The sequence below is a fragment of the Rhipicephalus microplus genome, chromosome 8 (genome assembly GCF_043290135.1).
Source record: "Rhipicephalus microplus isolate Deutch F79 chromosome 8, USDA_Rmic, whole genome shotgun sequence".
Taxonomy (NCBI): Eukaryota; Metazoa; Arthropoda; class Arachnida; order Ixodida; family Ixodidae; genus Rhipicephalus; species Rhipicephalus microplus.
Window position 1 is genome coordinate 19,997,315 of NC_134707.1, and position 20,920 is coordinate 20,018,234.

Below are 20,920 nucleotides of genomic sequence, written 5' to 3' on the forward strand. Positions count from 1 at the left end.
ACAGGAATTTCAGTGTCATATTTTTTTGTTCATATTTCATCCACATTAGCTCAATACTATGTTCTGAAAGGCTTTGTCTTTAAGTTTGGTTCTAATACGATGCATTGTGTTCCGCTTAACCCGTGAAGTGCTCTACATGTTCTCAAGATGTTTAAATTTACAATGAGGTGACACAAAAACCACAGCACTAGCAACAGTATATGTGTTTCCTATTCGCTCGGTGTTTTTGTTTCCATTCATCGAGCGTGCATCAATAAGAGTGTGGGACGTTAGGCGTGACAGATGACTCATTTATTGAAACGAGACATAACGTTCATAGTGAAGTCATATATATTGCACGAAGTTGGGTAAATGTGGTGGTCGGCCAGTAAGAGCTCCTCCGGGCCAGCTCACCTATGCAAAGGCGGTATATGTGGGGGACGAGAGATGGCTTGATTTACGGATGCTGTAGATGTACTCTCGCATCCGTGAATGGTGGAACCTGCGCATCGGAGACAGTGAGCGTGCGTGCATAGGTGGGCGAGTGCAACAGTCGTATTAAAACAGAAAAGAGAGGCAGGTGATTGGTTGAGTCGATACTGACGTCGTCGCTCTCTATCACAGCCACGTGACACCGCAATAGCTTCTCTTCAACTGTAAAATAGGTAGACCTCGCTTCACTCATACTTTTTGAGAGGAGCAAGCTGCTCGCAAATACGTAAACTATAATTCCGAATGCTTTATTGAATCATCAGGGTGTTACTCAGTAATTGAACACAGTGGCCACATGTTTCTGCTTCGCTGGTTGATTATCTCTATGGAGTGCTTGGGCAGTGATGTTTTGTCAGGAAGGAAAATAGAAGTAAAAGAACGGCAGGGATGTTAACCAGATCATAGGCAGCCGGTTTGCTACCCTGCTCATGAGAGGTGGATGGGGGAGATGAATAATAGAAAGGACAGAGGGAAGAAAGATAAACACAGCACATTCGGCAGCACACGCGCACACACTCAGTCATAGTCCTGCCTTGGCTTTCGTTGTGTGTGACATTGTTCTTACAGCTGCTAGTTTAAGTCCATGTCGCGTAGGAATGTCAACAGAGCTTTTGTCGCCTTCTGCTGTAATGTCTTTTCTCGGGCACTTGAAAGAATAGTGTCCGCAGACATTTTGCTGTTTGCGATGCGCGCAAGAACGGACGCCAGTGACTGTCTCTAATGTCATACAACGGACAGTCGGACAGGATGTGGTGTAGCGTCTCTTCGCAACAACAGGCACCGCAGAAAGCGTTGTCGGACCATTCCTATGAAAAATTAATAAGATTTTGTAAATGCCACTCCTAGCCATAAGTGATGAAGAAGGGTGGCTTCTCTTCGGTCGAGCCCAGTGGGCATGTGGAGAGCAATCAAAGAGGACAAGCGGTGTTGACGATTCGTTTCGTTGCTTTATGGGCACCATAGTGAAAACAAGATTTCACGCGCAAGTCGTCGAAGATTACTGGCAGCATCGGTCCGTGAAAGTGGTATGGCTTCTTCTTGCGTGCCTTCAAGAGCTGCCAGCGCGGCAGTATCGGCCTATTCATTTCCTATGCCACCGCAGTGACTTGGCAGCCACTGAAACGTCATATGATGTCCTTTCTCATGTGAAGTGTGGAGAAGGCATCGAATTTCAAAAAACAAGCTGTTCGTACGGCCTGCGGGGCCGTGCTGAGAGCAAAGATTGTAAGGCAGCCCTTGAGTCGCTGAAAATCGACCATTGTTGCGGTGTTTCCCGATTGACCACACAAAGTGGCGCGCGCAAAGCAGCTAGTTCCGCTGCTGTAGAGCAGCGGAACTAGCTGCCCGCGGAGTGGTCTGCCCGCGGAGTGGTCAGTCCTAAAGCTAATGGTAACACCTCTTGCTAGGACAACTACTGCACCTAACAAACACTGGTGGTTTGTGGAGCCATCGGTATATATATGTACACTCTCTGAATATTTTTCGTGCAAAGGAAGAAGAGACAGTTGTTTCAGCATGGGCGATGAAAGCTCAGATTTGTTCCGGATCCCTGGTACACTAAGATGCACTGTAGGTCGAATAAGACACCAAGGGGGTATCCGTGGTTTAGATGCAGGAGTGAAGCCCGAGGGAAGTTTCTCGTTGTACTCCACAATCATTTTAGCGAACAATGCTTGGCACCTCTCTGAAGGCAACAGTGCAAGGTGATGACAGGGAGCACGTGCAGAGTGGTTGATTTGCGTTCTCAGGGCTTCTACAGCATTGTCAGTTTGTATCGAATAGTCACTAGCAATTGCAATTGTTGCCTCTGTTGACGTACATCTAGGAAGACTAAGGCACACACTCAGTGCTTGGGCTTGCACTGCTTCTAGGACACGAACATTGGTCTTGCTTGCATTGCTCAGCACGGGCAAGCTATATCTCAGGAAACCGAGAAACAGGGCTCTGTAGAGCTCCATCATTGCATCTACTGACATCCCCCACGATTTTCCTGCCAGGAACTTGAACAATCGGGAAATAGTGGTCAGGCACTCCTTCATATAGGCCACATGCAGACTCGAACAGAGGTCCCTATCAATAATTATGCCGAGAAACCGGTGGGTCCTGGCGTAAGAAATGGGTCGCCCGTAGATCGAGATGACATTGCTTGGCAAGGGGTCATTGCTTTGCGAGTGAAGGCCACCAGCGCGCATTATTCTGGAGATATGCTGAGACCTTGTTTTAACAAGTAGTTGGCAATCATAGTTGCTGCTCTTTGAAGCCGGGAACTTATCTGAGGACGTTTGACTGCCGAAGTACAGACACAGATTTTCTATGCGTATACTGAGATCCTAATGATACTCGGCAAGTATTCAGCAAAACCAATTAGTGCAAGATTGAATAGCGTTGGGCTAAGAACTCTGCCTTGAGGAACACTCCTGGAAGTATATCGTCGCGTAGTTGGGCCATCTACTGTTAACACAAAGAATGAACTCGCAGCCAGCTAGGTAACTCCAAATCCACCGAAAGACTCGACCACCAAGGCCAGCCACCACAAGAGCACTCAATATGGCTTTATGTAGTACGTTATCATATGCACCTTTCACATCTAGAAACAAAGCTGTAGATAGTCGCTTATGGGATCTTTCGTCCTGAACGTACGAAACTAGATCAACGAGATTGTCAATGGAAGAACGGTCGCGTTGGAAACCAGCCGTGGAATTGGGATAAATCTTGTAGTATTTAAGATACCAATGCAGGCGGCCTAGTATCATCCTTTCCATTATCTTTCCTACGCAGCTGGCCAGTGCTATTGGGCGGTATGAGGAGAGTTCAAGTGGGGATTTTCCCTGCTTCAAGATGGGTACCAAGCGGCTTACTTGCCAGTCGTCAGGATCATTGCTATCCTGCCACGAGATGTTGTAAGGGCTCAACAGGCAGGGTAGCTGTTTATGCTTTGGACCAGGCTAGGGTCGTATACAGAAACCTCGACGTCTACTCGCCAAGAAAACGGGATGAGCCAATCAAAGATAATATAGACCTATTGAATGCTTGTAGAGTGTCCTAGTACGTAAAGATACCAGGACGCTTGTAGCGACGTCACAACGCGTAGGCTCCACCCATCCCTAAGCTCGCCACTACCCTCTCTGATCACGAGACAACTGGTACAGCAGTCGCTAAGGTACCTGCGACCACAGGGCGCCAGGGAGCTGCCCACATGTTTCTCGCGGGAGGCTCCCGAGGCACTTTACTTCCAAGTGCCCCAGTAGGACGACTATGCCTAACATTTTTTACGAACATAGCATAGTTTTTTTGGCAAAGGGGAGGCCAAGAATAGTAAAGGTTAGAAGTGACCTGGTGGTGAGTATAAAGGACAAGAGAAGGGAATAGGGTACAGGATGGCATGACCTTGTATACCATATAGGATGTTAGTTATAGTTCATGGTTTGGAAAAATGGTGCGAGGGTTAGAAGAATGAAAAGGAGAAAGGAAGGGAATAAAGAAAGAGATCAAATATTTACGCGCAGATAAAAGAGCAAAATACCTAATCTGCGTTTGCCAGGGGTCGCGTGTGCTTTCCTAGTAGGGTGTCTACTCGCGTCGAAAATTCTACAGGCGCTCGGTGGTCGCAGGCTGTCGTTCCCATGTTGTTCCGCTTGGCGTCACAAGAAAAAAACATCCATTGCATAGGCAGCTTAAAAAACCATGTATATAACGGGGAATAAAAAGGTACCTTTCAATCAATATGAGTCTTTGAAAGTGAGGAGGAGGACGTAATAGCGCCATGGGCGAGGGAGTCAGCTGTGACTCTATGCTGCCGTTGTATGCTGCTCATGTTGCTTGGCGTCAAGCAGGCAAAACGAAGTATGCTATTGCCACGTGTATAGCAAGTGGGAGTGTAATGTAACTCAGGGTAATGGGGAGTGATGTGCGAATGAGGAGGCAAAAAAAGAGGAGGACACAAAGTAAAGCATAGCCTAACCATGTGTAGGGTCATGCAGGCAAAATTATCGATGACGAAGTCATGTGCGGTTAAGTATGGTAGTGGAGAGGGGAAGGCAAGTCATAACATAGTCTTATATTGTATGGTAAACTAAGGGCACGGGAACGAAAAGTCAGGAAGAGGATGGTGGAAGATAAAAAAATGGAGGGTCATGCAAAGCATGGAATGTATGGCATGACGCGAAAAAATCATGCATATTATAGCCGTGTACAGTATGGCGTAAAAAAGATGTGAGAAAACGAAGTGAAGAAGAAGGAAAGGAGTGAGAGAGAAGGTAAAGCATAGAAAAATGTCGCATGGTGCAACGCAGGGAAATTGTTGCATAGCATAGTTATGTATTCTATGTTATATTGAGGGTGTAAGAGAGGCAATGAGGAAGGCATCGATGGGAGTGGAGGGGACTGGAAATGATGAAGGCAGAAGGGGAAGCATAACATAGCCAGCAAAGTAAATGTGTAGCATGGGATGGGAAAGGTGTGCGTTTGTGAGGAGCAGTAATCGGGAAAAGGGAAGCAAGGAAAAAACGAGGACGATGATACACCAAGGCATAACTATGTATAGTAGAGCATAGCAAAAGAGTGAAAAATGAAAATGGGGTGGAAAAAAGGAAAAGGAAGGGGAGAGTGTGATGCACAACAAAATGCATACAGTAAACTAAAGCACAAGGAATGGGAAGAAAGGTGCGGAAGGGTGAAATAAACAGAGAAAGGACACAGAAAAGAGGGTGCCTTAGATGTTTTAGTGGAAAGGAGATTCTCTTTGTTTCACTATTTTACCTTGTAGTGGCAAACAATAAGACATTGCAGCCAGGTTAGTGACTTGTAATTGCGGCTGATTGGCAAGTGCATTGAAATTGCAGCGACTTATTCAAATAAGTGACAATGAAAAAGAAGGAAAGAGAAAATAAAAGAAGAAACAAGAAGCGATGCATGGGCTCCAATGTACCATCGGATGGATGTTGTGCGAAACTTGTGGAGGAGAGTGAACTGCGTTCTTTCTAATTATTGATTGAGCGAAACGTTACGTAATGACGCTACAGATAAGTACAGTACATATGAAGCGGACACATAGATATGTTGCACAGTCACATATGTATAGGTAACCAGTTGTGCATAGGCGTGTATAGATGCCAAGAGCAACATGCGTATTGCCAACAATATACATGCTGCACGTGTGCTTCCGAGAATTATACTCCTGGCTAGTGCTACGTAGACCGACGTCGTGGATGGCATCTAACTATACAGCTGACGCTAAGCCAACGTGACACCTGTATCATGTGAGTACATATGCAATGTTAATAAAAATATATAGCCAGTAGTGCTGCCGCAATAGACGTTTCACCACGATTATTGTACCATAGGGTGTTTTTACAAAGCAGTTTTCACACATGGCCTAGCTATGCGGTAGAATACTTGGTTACCGCGCATGATGCTTGAATTAGGTTTCTGGCGGCACCATGAGAAGTATTCCTTGCATTCGTGGAATCAACGCTCCTGACGTCAGCTTTTCTTAACGCTCTCACACTTAAAGTAGCAATGTCTGTTCTCACTGTGCCTGGCTAAACATAAACTGTCAATCACATGTGGCGTGCACCCGCATATATTGCGGCATGTAGTACGCAGGTACGTACCACACGCGTCTGAATCAGAGCGTTTGATGACTTACGCAATGGTATTTCCACGTTATTCGTGTAATCACCAGACTGACATATTTGCCAAACACTCCAATGCTATTGTGCTAACTTTGGTGTACCCCAAGTTAAGGAACCCGTCATGTGTGCACCCAAGAGCAGGGGATTGGATATAGATAGACACATATATAAACAGAAACCCTCTAAGTATCTGTAGTTCTGTAGGAAATACATCACATTTACTAACACAGAATAAGCGCCAAGTTTCATCACTAGTACAGCTTCACAAGGGCTAAGTATGTGCATGTTACTGCTCTACTGAATGTTGGCAACATGGTCTCATGCAGGTGAAGAACCCATTCTCGTTTGGCAAAGACGTCGCACCCATCTGCATCCCAATGGGTCCCGTACCGATTGTCAACAAAGATGCCGTCGTAGCCGGATGGGGATCTCTTTATATCGGTAACGCTACATTGCTCTAAAGAATGCTTAAGATAAGCTCTAAAGAGCATTAAATGAAACCAGCAATTAATTTAGGCAGAAAAAACACATACGAAACGTACTGTGTTGGTTTTAAGTGCAATTCAGTGGGACTCGCTCGCTGGATTTCGTGCCGACCGGTTGTGCGCCCGCGCGCTCCGCGCGCTCGCGACCTTCGGCGTCACCGTAGCTCTGGCCGACTGGGCTGGCCCTACGTCACCTCCTGTCGCCGACGGTCTTCGACGACAGCGCAGCTCTGACCTACTGGACCTGCTCTACGCCATCTACAGACGCCGACAACATCTCTCGCAAGTGTACGACGTCCTCGGACTCCAGTGACCGTGCTTCCATCTTTCCTGTCTCTCCTATCCCCTCAGTTTGTTGTTGCTTCTTCTTCCTCTTTCCTATACCTTTACTTCTACTCTTTTTATCCCTCCTCACTCCCTTCCCTTGTGAGCCCTGTGGCGGTGTCGCTCCTGAAGCAGACAATAACGGGGCTCACTTTTCTCTTCCTTTCTCTATCTTAAGAACCACTCGCAAGTGCAATTCAGTGTTTATGAGCTAACTTGAATGTAATTAGCGTTAGAGGACCTGTTCGCTAAGTCTCATAAGTATTCGTAAGTGAACTGCTCGCAGCCGGTACCGTATCGCTCTTTTTGTTTCCTACTTTGAACTTAAAGAGGCCTATCTGACATCATATAATGTGGTGTCGAGAAATGGAGGCGTTCCCAGCTATGTACAGTGCCCAACTTCAATCATTCATTGATTTGTCCTTTGCAGACGGAGACACCGTAGACTTCCTTCGTCAAACATCAGTCACTATTTTGCCTGACAAAGTATGCACAACGTTATTTGGGAAGCACGGCTTCTCGGACACCCGCCAATGCTGTGCCAACAAACGAAGCAAGGGTGCGTGCAAAGTAAGCCACATTACTTATGACTTATACGCATTTTATACCCCTTAAAGGTAATGCGCACAGACCACCTTAATGAGCCAGAATCTGCGAAGGGTTTTAAGATGGAGCCTCCAATCTCATCTTGATCATTTAGTCAATTAGCATCAGAGATTGTTGTATACAAACGCATTTTAATAACGATTCACTTTCAAAGGCTGGGCCACCTAAATTATTATTAGGAACTGTCCACAGCTCACTATCAATTCACTTACCGGAGGTCATGCGGCATCATAACGTCTACATATACAGCCCATGGTTAGTTTCTGAAGCTCAGTTAACTTCCTATACCACTTTTGCTGTATAGGTAGTGGAGTATAGGTAGTGGAGTATAAGTCTCCCCTACCTGAGATTCTTCTGCTTTTACTGAAATCATTTAATACTGTACTCGAAAAATTAAAAGCCTTATTCTTGAATAATTCTAATGATTTCTTCCCTCACAGAAATTTTGAGTACGAGTTCCAGTGAACTCTCGGAGATTGCGATCGATGCTGGACCTCATTCTATTAGTGCCAATAATCTTTTAGATGCGGAGCGTCTTATGATCGCGTTCAATCCGGTGTGCGGCGTGGCCACCCTCAATTCGAGTGCCCTCCTCTCTCGCCTCGCAAGCCAACGCAGGCAGCGCCAGCTGGCCTACTCTCACCCTGTCTCTCCTCTAAGCATCCCTCCCCGCGGCGTTTACTTCCCCATTGCGCATGCGCATCCCCTCTCCTTTTCTCGTATATTTCAGCCCTCTTTCGCCTGTCAACTGCGACACAGGCAGCGTCTGCTAGCCTACCTTCGCTACCTCTCTCTCTTCTCTAGGTATCCGTCCTCGTGGCGTTTACACACCCATTGAGCACACGCGTCTCCTACTTCTTCTCTAATACGCTCTCCACTCTCGCAATGCTGACGCAGGCAGTGCCTGCAAGCGAGTTTCTCCATTGAAAAAACCAAACCGTCACGGTGGTTTAGCGAATAAGGCACTGGGCTGCTGGCCCGCAGGTCGCGGGATTGAATGCCGGCTGTGGCGGCTGCATTTTCTGTGGAGGCGAAAATGGTGCAGGCCCGTGGGCTGAGATTTGGGTGCACTCTAAACAACTCCATGTGGTCGAAATTTCCGGAGCCCTCTACTGTGGCGTCTCTCCTAATCGTATGTTAATTTCATGGTGTTACTCCTGAGATATTATTATTATTATTATTCAGAAGCGACTACTCATGCTCCACAACCGTTCACTCATCAAGCTGTATATATAGGCAATAGTTGTTCATCTCAAAATCAGGGATTTCTTCTCCACGTTGTTGAAGAATAAAAAATCGTAACGTGCGCGTCAACTCAAACTATAGTGCGCGTATTTGTGCCGAATCAGAATCTTCTGTCTTTCATTGCCTATCAGCAGCAATTGACACGTTTCTGTAGGAAACACCAGGCCATCACATCACTGCGTGCTTTGCGTCTCCTCAAGATTATTTTTTGCGTAATGCCGCGATGACTGCCAGGATCAACGCCACCACCCGTGCAAGCGTTAGCATCCGCTGCTTCGCATTTACGCATGATTACCTTTAGCGAGAGATGGCGTAATTTTTGTTACACATTGCATAGAACCAACCAACCACGTCTATGACTTGTGCTAACGGCTGTATTGGGAAGACTTACATGCGCACTGCTCAGATGTTTTGTAACACAACGCACAGATTAATTAATTAAGAATGTCATCAATTCATTCCTGGTACCGTTTATTCAAGAATACTTTCCGTTCTTGGTCAATACATGCAATTATTACCTTGTTGCGGCGATGTGGCCAAAAACAATGCCATCTTTGTGCCATCAATCGTGCATCATCGACCAATATACCATGGACTTGCAATCGCCGGTTCATGTAGGCGTTTTTGAGCACGCCTTGACATGCCTTTTTTTCGTTCTTTCACCACCGCTGCCAAGCCTTGCCTTTCATCAGCAAAGCGGCTTCTTCTTTGTCTCCTCTCAAGGGCATTGTTTACACGCGCACACACACATTTAAAGACAAAACTGGCCGCCTGTATGAGGCAGATATATATATATATATATATATATATATATATATATATATATATATATATATATAGTTGCAGCAAGGAAGTAACGCTGGCCCCGGTAAAGTAAGAAAAAATAGAGTACAACGCACGTTGGTTTTGCGCGGTATATTCTGACCAACGTTTCGGCTGGTGGACCAGTGGAGTCAAAGGCTGGTTGCATCAGCCGAAACGTCCATCAGAATATACCGCGCAAAACCAACGTGCGTCGTACTCTATTTTTCCCTATATATATATATATATATATATATATATATATATATATATATATATATATATATATATATATATATATATATATATATAGATATATATATATTTATATATCTGCCTCTTACAGGCGGCCAGCTTGGTCTTTAAATCATTCATAGTACTTAAAGAAGAGCTCAAAAAACTGGACCGAAAATGTAAATGGCACATAGCACTGCACTCACACATGAGTCTCAATAAATTGTTGCAAAACGACCAATGTGGCAGCAGCAGTGACACAAAAGTGAAGTGGGGCTTGGTAGGGCGTTGCAAGTGCACCAGCTTGGGGAGGTAAATTTTGGCACTTAAAGAGTGAGCCCGGTGCTTGTCACCACTGCCGTCATACCGTACGTCAGATTATTGATTAGTCCTCTCAATTCCCACGTGATGCGCACAGATTATGGCATAGCTCGACTTTTCAACTCCTCAGTCGTAAAAGTATTGCCTTCGTCTGAGTATGAAGGGGGCCGAAATGACAAACATGTTAGCGAGGAAGCGACCAGCATGCTGCACCGCACTGATAGCACAGCAAAGCCTCATAGGCACATCCTAGGAAGGAAAATTAGATGTTTAGATCTTTCGTCCTTTGCCTATCATCGCTGCCGCAATTTTTTATGCTCTAAACCAAAGTATTATTGAAGATTTCACTTTATGTTCTTTTTCTTTTTCTCTGCATTGTCTCATTCCGTCATCATATCCCTTCCTGTATGCTCTCATCCTTTCCGGTCTACTTGCCATCACATTTTTCATCCTCAAGCTCACTTCCTATTCTTACCACATGCTACACTATAGAAGATTATACTGGCGTCTGCAAGCATGCATGAATATAGCCATGTCAATAAAGAAAGAAAAAATGAATATAGCCATGTCGTTTGGACGCTAGCCTTCAGATCGAGAGTACACGGGTTCAAATCTCACTTTTAATAACTATTTTGCACAAGAACGTTCTTCTTTCTTATACCTTTCTTTCCGTCTGTATGTCTGTTTCTCTCTTTCTTTCTCTGCACACTCGTTATTTATTCCGTCAGGTTTATATAAGCCCACGCTGTGAAGATGTGTAGGGGAATGCACTGAAATTTTCTGGCATAACCTGACCATGATGATGATAGTGGCAAGGTCAACAGTTTGCGGCTGGCTTAAACTGCTTCGCTGTTAATAATAATGCGATAAAGGCATTCAAAATGTAGGTCACATGTGGTGTGTGATCACGTCTAAAGATGGTGATGAATTGAATTGGGACGTTAAACTCCACATACCAATCAAGGTAATGGCTTGCATCACTACAAGGTCACGCCTCTACCGACAGTGAATCTTAGTGTTTGATAATACCTCGAAAGCTTCCGCCTGCATACACTTCGCTAATTTTTTAACATCCAGGGTGACTCGGGTGGACCACTGATGGTTCGGAACAAAGCTGGCCGCTTCCAGCAAGTGGGCATCGTTTCGTACTTGATGGGCACTTGTGGTGGAGACTACAATCCGCAGGTGTACACACGAGTTACCAGTTACTCTGACTGGCTGACTAGGGGAGTTTCTTCAAGCAACGGCTACACGTACATCGGCAGCCCAAAAGCGGACATGCTGAAACCACCTTTCTTTATCGCATGACGAAAATTCGATGCAGAAACACACCCAATGCACTGGGTGTTGTGGTTGTGGCCTAATAAACAGTAATTTCAATGACTCTATTTCCTCCAATGGTTGTCACAGTACCTGTGGTCCCCACCACTGATAAGTTCTTGAGTGATGGATGCCAACGCTGTTTGCTTGCACACTGCATGCGCCTCGGCTTTAGACCGATGCTGAGTCTTGCTACATACTACGTTACGTGAGTCTAGAAAAGTCAGAAAGATCAAATGAATTAGCCCATTTACTTGCTCGTAGTTTGGAATAATTTCAGCGGAGCCTGCAGTCCAGAGTATATGCAGTGCCAGCTCATGTGAATCCTGCTGAAAGGACAAAGTGGACTTCTTGGTTACTGCTTTACAGACACACTGCCCTGTGAACTGGTGTGGCATTGCTTCTGGCTCGTGAAATTTAAATTTTTTTCGAGACTATACCATAAGGCGTGATAATGGCGGGGAGCGATACCGCATTACAAAGTGAGAGGCTGAAAACATGTTACTTTGAATGGGTCTCCGGTTGAGTGTTCGTCGTTTTGCCGAGGCGTCTGAAATGTAGTACACCTTAGTTATGCACGTAGGTGTTTCGGAAGGTGAATGTGTGTTTGTTGGAGAATTACCGAGATTTTTAGAAACCTGTGCACTAAGTGGCCTATGTATCTTAGTTATCTTTCAAGCTTGTCCGGTTCAGCATTTACTTCCGGTTTTTCTATCAAAAGGTGCCAGATTTGTTGTAAGGGCGAAATATTCAACGCGGTAGCAACAAATTGCAATGTTATACGAAGGACGACTTACGGGTCCGCTCTCATGTATGTATAGAATTTATGCGTGATATTTCGTAAATAACGGCTTTAAGACAAATTTGAAGCAAAATTGAGGGAAGTCACAGCGACGCAGGTCGGCCAGCTACCCCACTTGTCGACTCACGCTGACTTAGATCAATCTGTCAGAGTAAGTTTATGTGAGTGATACTTCGGTAAAATGCACTCCTTGTGAGCCGGGTTGTGAAAGCTTCAGCGAGTACTTGTCCGGCAAAGCCCAGTGAGGAATATCTTATTGAGTCTGTGCGAAAGTGAGCCCTAGGTGCAAAATATAATTCCAGAATCAGCCTGTACGACCGCCGTATTTTATGTCGAACTGTAGTCCTGTGTCTTTTGAGCACTAGTATCATTATATCCTCTCACATTCATGTTCATGTCCAGTAACACATATTTGAATGCGCAAGCGTTCATACGCCAGGTCACTATTTAAGAATCAAAGGTGTGAGATAGGGACGAGGGGGCATGGGCCAAGACTGCACGAATTTCCAAACCCCCCGCACGAGAAATTTGGCCGCATACCTGCGTGCTTCGTTTCACACGTCGTCCAAAGTTCTCTGCTGTCCATGCAACATGAGTTCCGGTCTCATTCACGCGTAGTTATGCTTTGCCTTGCTGACAGCGCCTCATCTATGTTCAGTCAGCCACGTTTTGCTGGCATTGATCAAATAGAGGAGGCGCTGTGGTAGATATAGACGCCATGTGGCAGTGTGGTCTGGAAACATAGGCTCGTGCACAACCCAGGGCCACTGCCAGGTCGCAGCGCGATATCATCAGCAGGGGGCTTTATTCGTGCATAGCATCGCATTTTCAGCGCAGCCTAAGAAGCATTGGGGTCTTTAGAATTACTTATCCATATATTTTGCAATAAAAACACATTCGCGAATGCTTACGTATTGACGTTGCGCCTCAGATTTGTATAATATTTGCTTTTGGATTGACAATGTTCACAAGTATCAACGCAGTCACCAGGTTGAAATTGCTGGGCATTCAGCTACTGCTTAAATTTAGCTGGGTGGCTGAATCATAACAGACAGGCCGAGACAAATATATATGCGTTCATGTATCAAAAAAAACTCTATCATTTTTAGAACTCGGCCTGTTTCAAGTGTCAAAAACTAGGCCACTTGGCAGGGAGCTGCCTTGAAAGCAAGAAACCGGGCAACATGCCTGTCTTTCTGGTGAAAGTAGTTACTGAGACAGACGAAACGGAAACAGCGGAACCAGTCATTGACATATTCACAGTCAGCAAGCAGCATAGTAACAAACAGTCATGAAGCCGATTAACAGAACATTACTCTGGGATAGTGAACCACTGCTATGCAAACTGTCACAGGGTTTCCTGTCTGTATAATTTTGTAATACGCATACCGCATTCATGCCAACCAGAGGTCAAGTTATGAAAAATCTGGAAAATAACTTCGCTGATACCTGGGTCGGTTATCTGTATGTGGAGTGGTGAAGATGATAATTGAGCAGGACAGTTGAACAAGGTTGAAAAATAGCAGCCAATGTTCAGAACCAGTACTTTGTGATTGGGGTGCAATTCTTGAACTGAAACTCATGTACGGCAGACAAGTAGCAGATGTCCTAGGCTCTACGGAAGATATGCCTGCGACCTCAACAAAACAAACTACAGACTTTGAAGATTAGTTCAAACCAGGTACAAGTATGACGAGAGAGCTACCAGTCAGCGTCACCCTTTAGCAAATGCTACACCATTCCTAAAAGTTCACCAACTTCCATATGCACTCTACAGTGCATTTGCGTCCAAACTGGAACGTATTTGCCAACAATAAATGTTTACCCCCGTTAGTCACAGCAAGTGCGCAAAACCTACTTTCCCACTTTTGAAGCGAGAAAGCACTACGAAAAGCTATGAACACCTAAATATCTCAGTCACCCTCGCCTGTGACGTTAACCAATATTCCTTTCCAAGATTGACCATACGCCAGCCACCCATCACCTAACAATTCTACGAGCGAATGCTACAATACTCGCCGGAATAGCAGACGCCAGCTGTACGTAGCTGCTATATAACCTGATAAAGCACAATCAAGGTTGGATGTCAGACACAAGGTTAACCCTTTCCATCAGTTAGTGAGGAATGAAATAAAAGAAGCAAGTTCACAAGAAACATTTCAAGTCTTACGGGAAAGAAGAAGTGTAAGACAAAGGAAAAGACGACTAACAGCGTTCCTTGGGTGGATGAGCGCAGTGGCGGCGTTTACGTGAAGCCTGACAGAAGGAGTGTGTTGCTTCAGCGTGCCAAAGGGTCCTAAAGAGACAAGCACCAGGCGTCGGCTACACCCCCGTACAGCCTTTTTCACGTACTCGACCAACCCACGCTCGGCTAGACGCAGATATACGTTGAAACCCGCCCTTTGGCTCAGGTCTGCAGTCACGCCGCTCACCAAGTGCGTTCTTGCGCCGACACACCTGTGGAAGACAATGTAGGGTGAAATATTTCCATACACTTCTTACCAAAAACAAACAATAAAATGTGTATGCTGAAATTCTCTTAGCCAAGGAGGTTGATTGCGGAGGGAAAATAAGCATACTTCATCAGCAGTTCTCTTTCATTGAACAACATTGAAGTAACGGGTCAATTCGTGCTGCAATTTCTTCTTTTCAATATCAATGAGTACATTCTTCTTAAAAGGTTACTGTCATATTCACTAAGGAAATAATGTCAAAGGAGCTTTCTCAGATATTACTGCAAAACCCACGAATCTGCCATACACATATGCCATCACCATATATAGATTAGCATTTTGTCATACATACATCAAGACACAACATTCCTTAATTTACAATTAAAGGCATTTAGTGCATTTTGAGAGGCTAAATACATATTTTATGCACCAGAGATGTTCTTCTGCAAAGTACAAGAAAGGCGTTGCTCCATGAACTTACAGACTCGGCCCGAGCTGCAGCAGCGTTGCCAGCCCGCCACGCAGCTCTTTTAGCTCGTGAGTTGTAAATGCGGCCGACCGGTGACCAAGTGTGCTAAGTGCGTGAGCTCCCAGCAAAGAGAAAGGAAGCGGATGGGCCGAGAGTAGTGTGAGCTAACATCAGCGACGTCGTGCCATTGAGTGAGCATTTTTTAAGCAGCGCTTTGAAAAGTGCCGTGCATTCGTGCGTGGTCAGACCAAACATAGCTGACACCCCCCTCTTTTTTTTCGTATTCCTTTCTGTCCCACACCACCCATCCGCAGTGTGACGTTGTTGAGGTGACCTCAGATAGAGACATTTACCACGACACACTTTTTACACGCAAAGCAGTTCTTTGATTAGCCTTTATAACGCTGTTCCTCCGTCCGCACTGCTCCCCTTGTTGCAGGTGGTGGAGTGGTGCCAAGTAGCCCATGCCCTCACAGCAGTGTGCGGTGACATCTCTGTCCCTCACCTGCCGCGCCCTCGTAACGTGTCAACTCTTTCTCGCATGACCTTCTCCACCGCTCGCAACGCTCGAGTCCGCTCCTCACGTGGGCATCACCTCCCCCACGCCATCTCTCTCTCCATATTTCGGGGAGAAGGAGCCGTGAGTTGGTGGGTGCGCGCTCTGCGCGCTCTTTGAGAATCTCGTGGTGCCAACAACAGGCACAGCGCGCCGCTGCTTGCCACGAAATTGGGCCAACGGGCGGGAGGCCGTCATGGCATGCTTCCCGTTAGTGTGCATGTACCTATCCCGGCTGTCGCCGCCTTTGCAGGGGGTGCGTTCTTGAATTATGACATCAACACCGACAATGCGCAGGTCAGGGAAGCGGAACGCAAGCGTCGCCAGTGGAAGACCTTGCGACACTGACGAGGTGCGAGTCAAGAACACCGATCGCGTTCCAGAATGCGGACGGCGCGCGGCTAACGCCGACGAGACGCGAGCCAAGGAAGCCGAGCGTAAGCGGCTTCAACGCGCTCCGCCTCCTATATCAGCATTTCAAACATACATTCACTCTAGTAAACGCTACATCGAGTTTTGCTTCAAACCGTTCTTCCAGGCACCACTTCGACGCCCGTTTCAACCGAATCAGCGCCATGCGCAGCGCTGCTGCTTCGCATTTCATCCGGGTTCCCTTCGGGGAGATGGTCCATAGCTTTTGTTCACTTCCCTTTCTTTCCAAATCCACTTCGAAGAGGCGAGCGCACGGGTCATCGAAAACCAAGACATTACATAGTTGCCGTATATGCCACCTTTAGGAAGTAGAATTGCACATTTGTTTTCCAGCCTCGCCAACTGAATGCATTTTACATGCTGACGACACAACTATTGTGCTTCCAAGTAATTCATCAAGTCACCTTATAGCAACCCTTAATGTTGAAATTCTTAACGTTAGTGCATGGTGAACTCAAATAAGCTTTTGATAAATGCTTCCAAAACTAATTTCTTAATTTTCACTTCTAGGTCATAAATAATTCCCACGTTCCACCACTTTTTACCGACCTTTACCCCACCCACCTATCATATCATTGTTCTTTCCTTCTAATTCAGCTGAATTCCCGGTTGAGATTTACATACATATTCAAGAACTGCAGTGGAAAATATCCTATGGTATTTGGGTACTATTAAAAGCTAGGTGTTATTTTGATCTGACACCTCTGATCACTCTGTATTATGCATTCATTCATAGTCATATTAACCATTTCATTGCTTCGGGGGCCCAACATATCATTGTCATTTTTCTTCTTTCCAACATGTACAAAATCAAGCTATTCACACTATCGCCGTGGAGCTGCCGACGCTCTCATATTACTGATTTGTATCGGAAACTAAAAATACTAAATATTAACTACCTCAACAATTTCAATGTCTACACTTTCACTTATGAAGTAGTTGAGGGCTCCAGCCTACGAAAAATTTTCTCATTCAAGGCTTTTCTAATTTGTACATTACCCCATTTTTCCTCAAACAACTTTTTTACTTCTCAAGGTGCGAGCTGACTATGGTTCTCAAAGACTATACCTTTTTATTCATGCTCCTGAATTTTTTGCAGTATAATATTAAGTGTGCATTTTCTGTTCATTGTCATTCAAACATCAGCTTCGAAAATAATGTTTCATGAATAGCATTATTCATTCATTATTCTTCAAACACATATCTCTAACAATGTCGCTGCGATTAGTGTCTGGTTCTAATATAGCACAGGTCCTGCTCACGGTATTTTTGTGTTTTAAATTGTATAACTCTTACAATCTCCATTTTTTAGATTTTTATACCATTTACCGAAAATATTATGCTGCACCCGTTTTGCCGTTAAGTAATATTTTCTTTCACTGTGGAGAAGCCATTGCACAGGCCCCACAACCGAAACCGGTTGCCGTACACCTGGAATTCTTGAAGTGGCCCTCGTGTTCTCTGTTGCGTTTCAGCTATGAACTGATGATTTTATTCGACATAAATTCACGTTCCTAAGCTTCATCAACAAAGTATTTGCGTGGATTCAGCACTATTTCCGAAAAAGAACTGAAATAATTAGTGCTGTAGGCTCGGTGGGGCACTTTTTGAATTTCGAATGACCTATATTTTGTGCTTGTTAGATGTTGCTTATCTTACACAGCAGGCGGCGCTTCCCCATTCAGCAGTCGTGGGGCATGTTATTCAGCGCTACTCTACCCTTTACGCTTTGAGTTACCAGAGAGAACAAAAAATACTTTTGAACTCTTGTGTCACGGTACCTAAAGCAGGTGTTTGCTTTTTCTTTGGCGGTCATTGGCACAGCAGGCACGTCGATTGGCGATCTTCAACACTCTTCGTCGATCAGCAACAGGTTCAACCACGTCGTCTGCGAAAACAGAGCGCAGCTTCAGCCCATAGACACGGTTGCTAGCCAGGCAAGATGACATACCTAAGTGCAACTATAGACGTCAGACTCTGCCCAGGCGGCGCTGCGAAAAACGCCACCACCAGCGCCCCCATCGCCGCGCTGGCCATAACTGGGTAGTGCAAACAAAGCCGTTCGAAAGTGAACGTGCATAGGCCCCCTTCTTTCGTTGGTGCTGAGGCGTGATTTTCTGTTAATCAAGGACCTGAAAAGCTTTCTAACGTCATTCCAACGTCGCTTCAGAAAAGTAGGAAGCTCATCAAAGTTAGCTATGGGTACATCGCCTAAAATGTTTCAGTTTACTTGGGCGTGCGGGAACTGGCAACTTAGGTGTAAGCGATTGTGGCATGACATCGAGATTGAGACAAACACTCACTCCGACGTGCGTTCTGTAAAGCCTAGCTCCGCCACGGTGATCTAGTGTCTAAGGTAATCCTCAGGTTCCAGTATTGAATCCCGGCTGCGGAGGCTGCATTTGCCACTAGACCCCCGTGGTGGGGCAAAGTGATAAATTGTCGACTTGTACATTTTCTTGAAAGAAACAATCTGTTCGACTCATTTGAGTGCAGGTTTAGAGGGGGCAGATCCACCACTGACCACCTGGTACGTATTCAGACACACATCCAGGACGTTTTCGTCTACAAACAATACTTTCTGTCTTCCACGATATACAAAAGGCCTACGATGCGACATGGTGATTCTGAATATCAACTTTTTACTGCCAGATGTCATGAATTCACGACATACCAAAAAACTTTGGGCAAGTAAGTCGCGAAATGCGTTCCACCTTTAAAGCCGGCCGTCAAGTACTCACGGAGCATGTTGCATTCAGCATGAAGAATTTAGCGCTGTCTCGTCTAAGGTACTTCAAGTCTGAGTACTTCAAGCCGCGCCGTGAAAATCTATGACGTCAAGTGTTTGGCGGGGAAATATCAAAATGGCGAGGCCATCCGCAAATATTTCTCGTTTTCTGCTTATTATGCATCCTCTCGTAGGAAGGGTGGGGTGGCTGAAAATGCGGCAGAATAGGGCAATCACACGCTCATAGTCGTTTTATGTGCAATAATATAAAAACTAGGCTCAATGCCGTTGAAAGAAAAAAACAATCTTTGCACAGTAAATGCGTAAGAACCCTATATGAGACAAACCGACATAGCACAACTTTTTCCAGAGTGCATTGTCTTGATTGACTTCGCGGAACATGTGCTACGTCCACTTCAATTCATATCTCAGTATGATTTTTCTTTGCCTCAAAGTTTGCACGAACAAAGGAGGTCCCCAGTGGTGCGCTTAAGAATGAAATTCTACGTAGGATCTGCCTAACAGTTTTTCCGCTTGTCAAACCACACAAAATCTGCCAGACGACAGCGTCGCTATGTTTAAGTCAGCATGCCTCAACGCCAGCATACCAAAATAGCTTTTCACGAGTCTCAGGTTAACCTGTCTACCTTGTTCTTTCTTCTTTCCTTCTTTAACTTGCATCTTTTAAACGGGTGAAGGAGCTGTCATACTGAAAATCTCGTCTCAGTGGAGTTGGCTTTCTATTTGATACGTTACACGAATCATAGACAAAGCAGGTCAAACAGCCTGTCCATTCTGCATAGTCGCGTGTCACCTTTTGTTATATGTGCATATAAGAAATCACTAGCCAAGGAACAACTCTGAAGAATGCTCTTTCGCTTGTTCTCCGCCATCCCCTCATCTGCATCAAAGAACAAAGACTGAGCTCAGTACAACCTTTTACAGAACGTAAGTAATTCTTGTTATGTCCAGTGTGCTTACGGGCATTGAATTTTTCCAGAGCAATAAATGCTTGAATGCATTTCATAGGAAATGCGTTCTCTTGTGCTGCCCATTTGCTGTTACACTGGCCAACAGACGTTTGTGCAAATGAATGAAGCTATTGTTTCAGCAAGGACGAAAGAAATAAAGCCTTTAGTTTCAGTTCCATGTCTGTTAATCAAACATTATACGACAAACATTTTCTAGAACAAGCACAGGCTTTGTCTGAAACACTCGACACATTCACAGAGGAGAGAACTCCGCGCTTTTGAAGAAAACTCGTAGCGTGAAAGGAAACAGAACGACACAAGATCGCAAGACTGGTGTTATTGTATCATTTTCATACGTTTTCGCGCTATGGATGCACCGTTAAAGTAGTGAATCAAGTCGCCGAGCATTTCAATTGGAGATCGACCTTCGGGGCATCGGTTTCGATTTCACAAACTAAACTGGCCAGAACTCGTCACTCCATTGCTGTCCTTTCCAAAATTTTAAAGTGGCTGGGAACTATTCGTAGGAAGTACTTTATTTCGCAAAATGAACTCGATCGGCCATTTCTACTGGTTCAAAAGTTCATTGTTTTATTTATGTTATTAATACCGTAAATATTGTTTGCACGCATCTGAAGGTGCCTTCTCGCAAAGTGAACGGAACACCACTGCAGGTGCCTCCTTTCTGTGATTTTCAAATATATTGAACATATTTCTTGAAACGCCCTATCTCTCACTCTCTCTCTCTCTCTCTTTAAATATATATATATATATATATACATATATATATATATATATATATATATATATATATATATATATATATATATATATATATATATATATATATATATATATATATATATATATATATATGAATTATCTTGGCAAGAATAGCATTGTTTATACTGCATTGATGAGCCAACATCTGGAGTTGCATGCCAAGCGATAAACTATCTCCGGCAATATCATTAAGAATGGCTATCTATCTATCTATCTATCTATCTATCTATCTATCTATCTATCTATCTATCTATCTATCTATCTATCTATCTATCTATCTATCTAT

The 20,920-nt window shown here is 44.7% G+C and overlaps 1 protein-coding gene and 1 long non-coding RNA gene across 3 annotated transcripts in view; one reads left to right on the forward strand and one right to left on the reverse strand.

Annotated features, from left to right (window-relative positions):
- Window positions 1-11,966, forward strand: part of LOC119164226 (transmembrane protease serine 9) — a 77,229-nt gene extending 65,263 nt beyond the window's left edge. For both annotated transcript variants that reach the window (XM_075871235.1, XM_075871234.1), the window contains exons 13-15: window positions 6,431-6,545; window positions 7,344-7,483; window positions 11,198-11,966. In XM_075871235.1, coding sequence (XP_075727350.1) covers window positions 6,431-6,545; window positions 7,344-7,483; window positions 11,198-11,428 — 486 coding nt within the window. In that variant the 3' untranslated portion in view covers window positions 11,429-11,966. The remainder of the gene's footprint in view (window positions 1-6,430; window positions 6,546-7,343; window positions 7,484-11,197) is intronic.
- On the reverse strand, window positions 145-18,173 carry LOC142768850 (uncharacterized). The gene is made up of 3 exons (XR_012885501.1): window positions 17,934-18,173; window positions 14,453-14,699; window positions 145-481 (listed from the first exon to the last, which is right to left on the reverse strand). It is a non-coding gene; the product is annotated as an uncharacterized LOC142768850 (long non-coding RNA).
- Window positions 18,174-20,920: the final 2,747 nt, after the last annotated feature.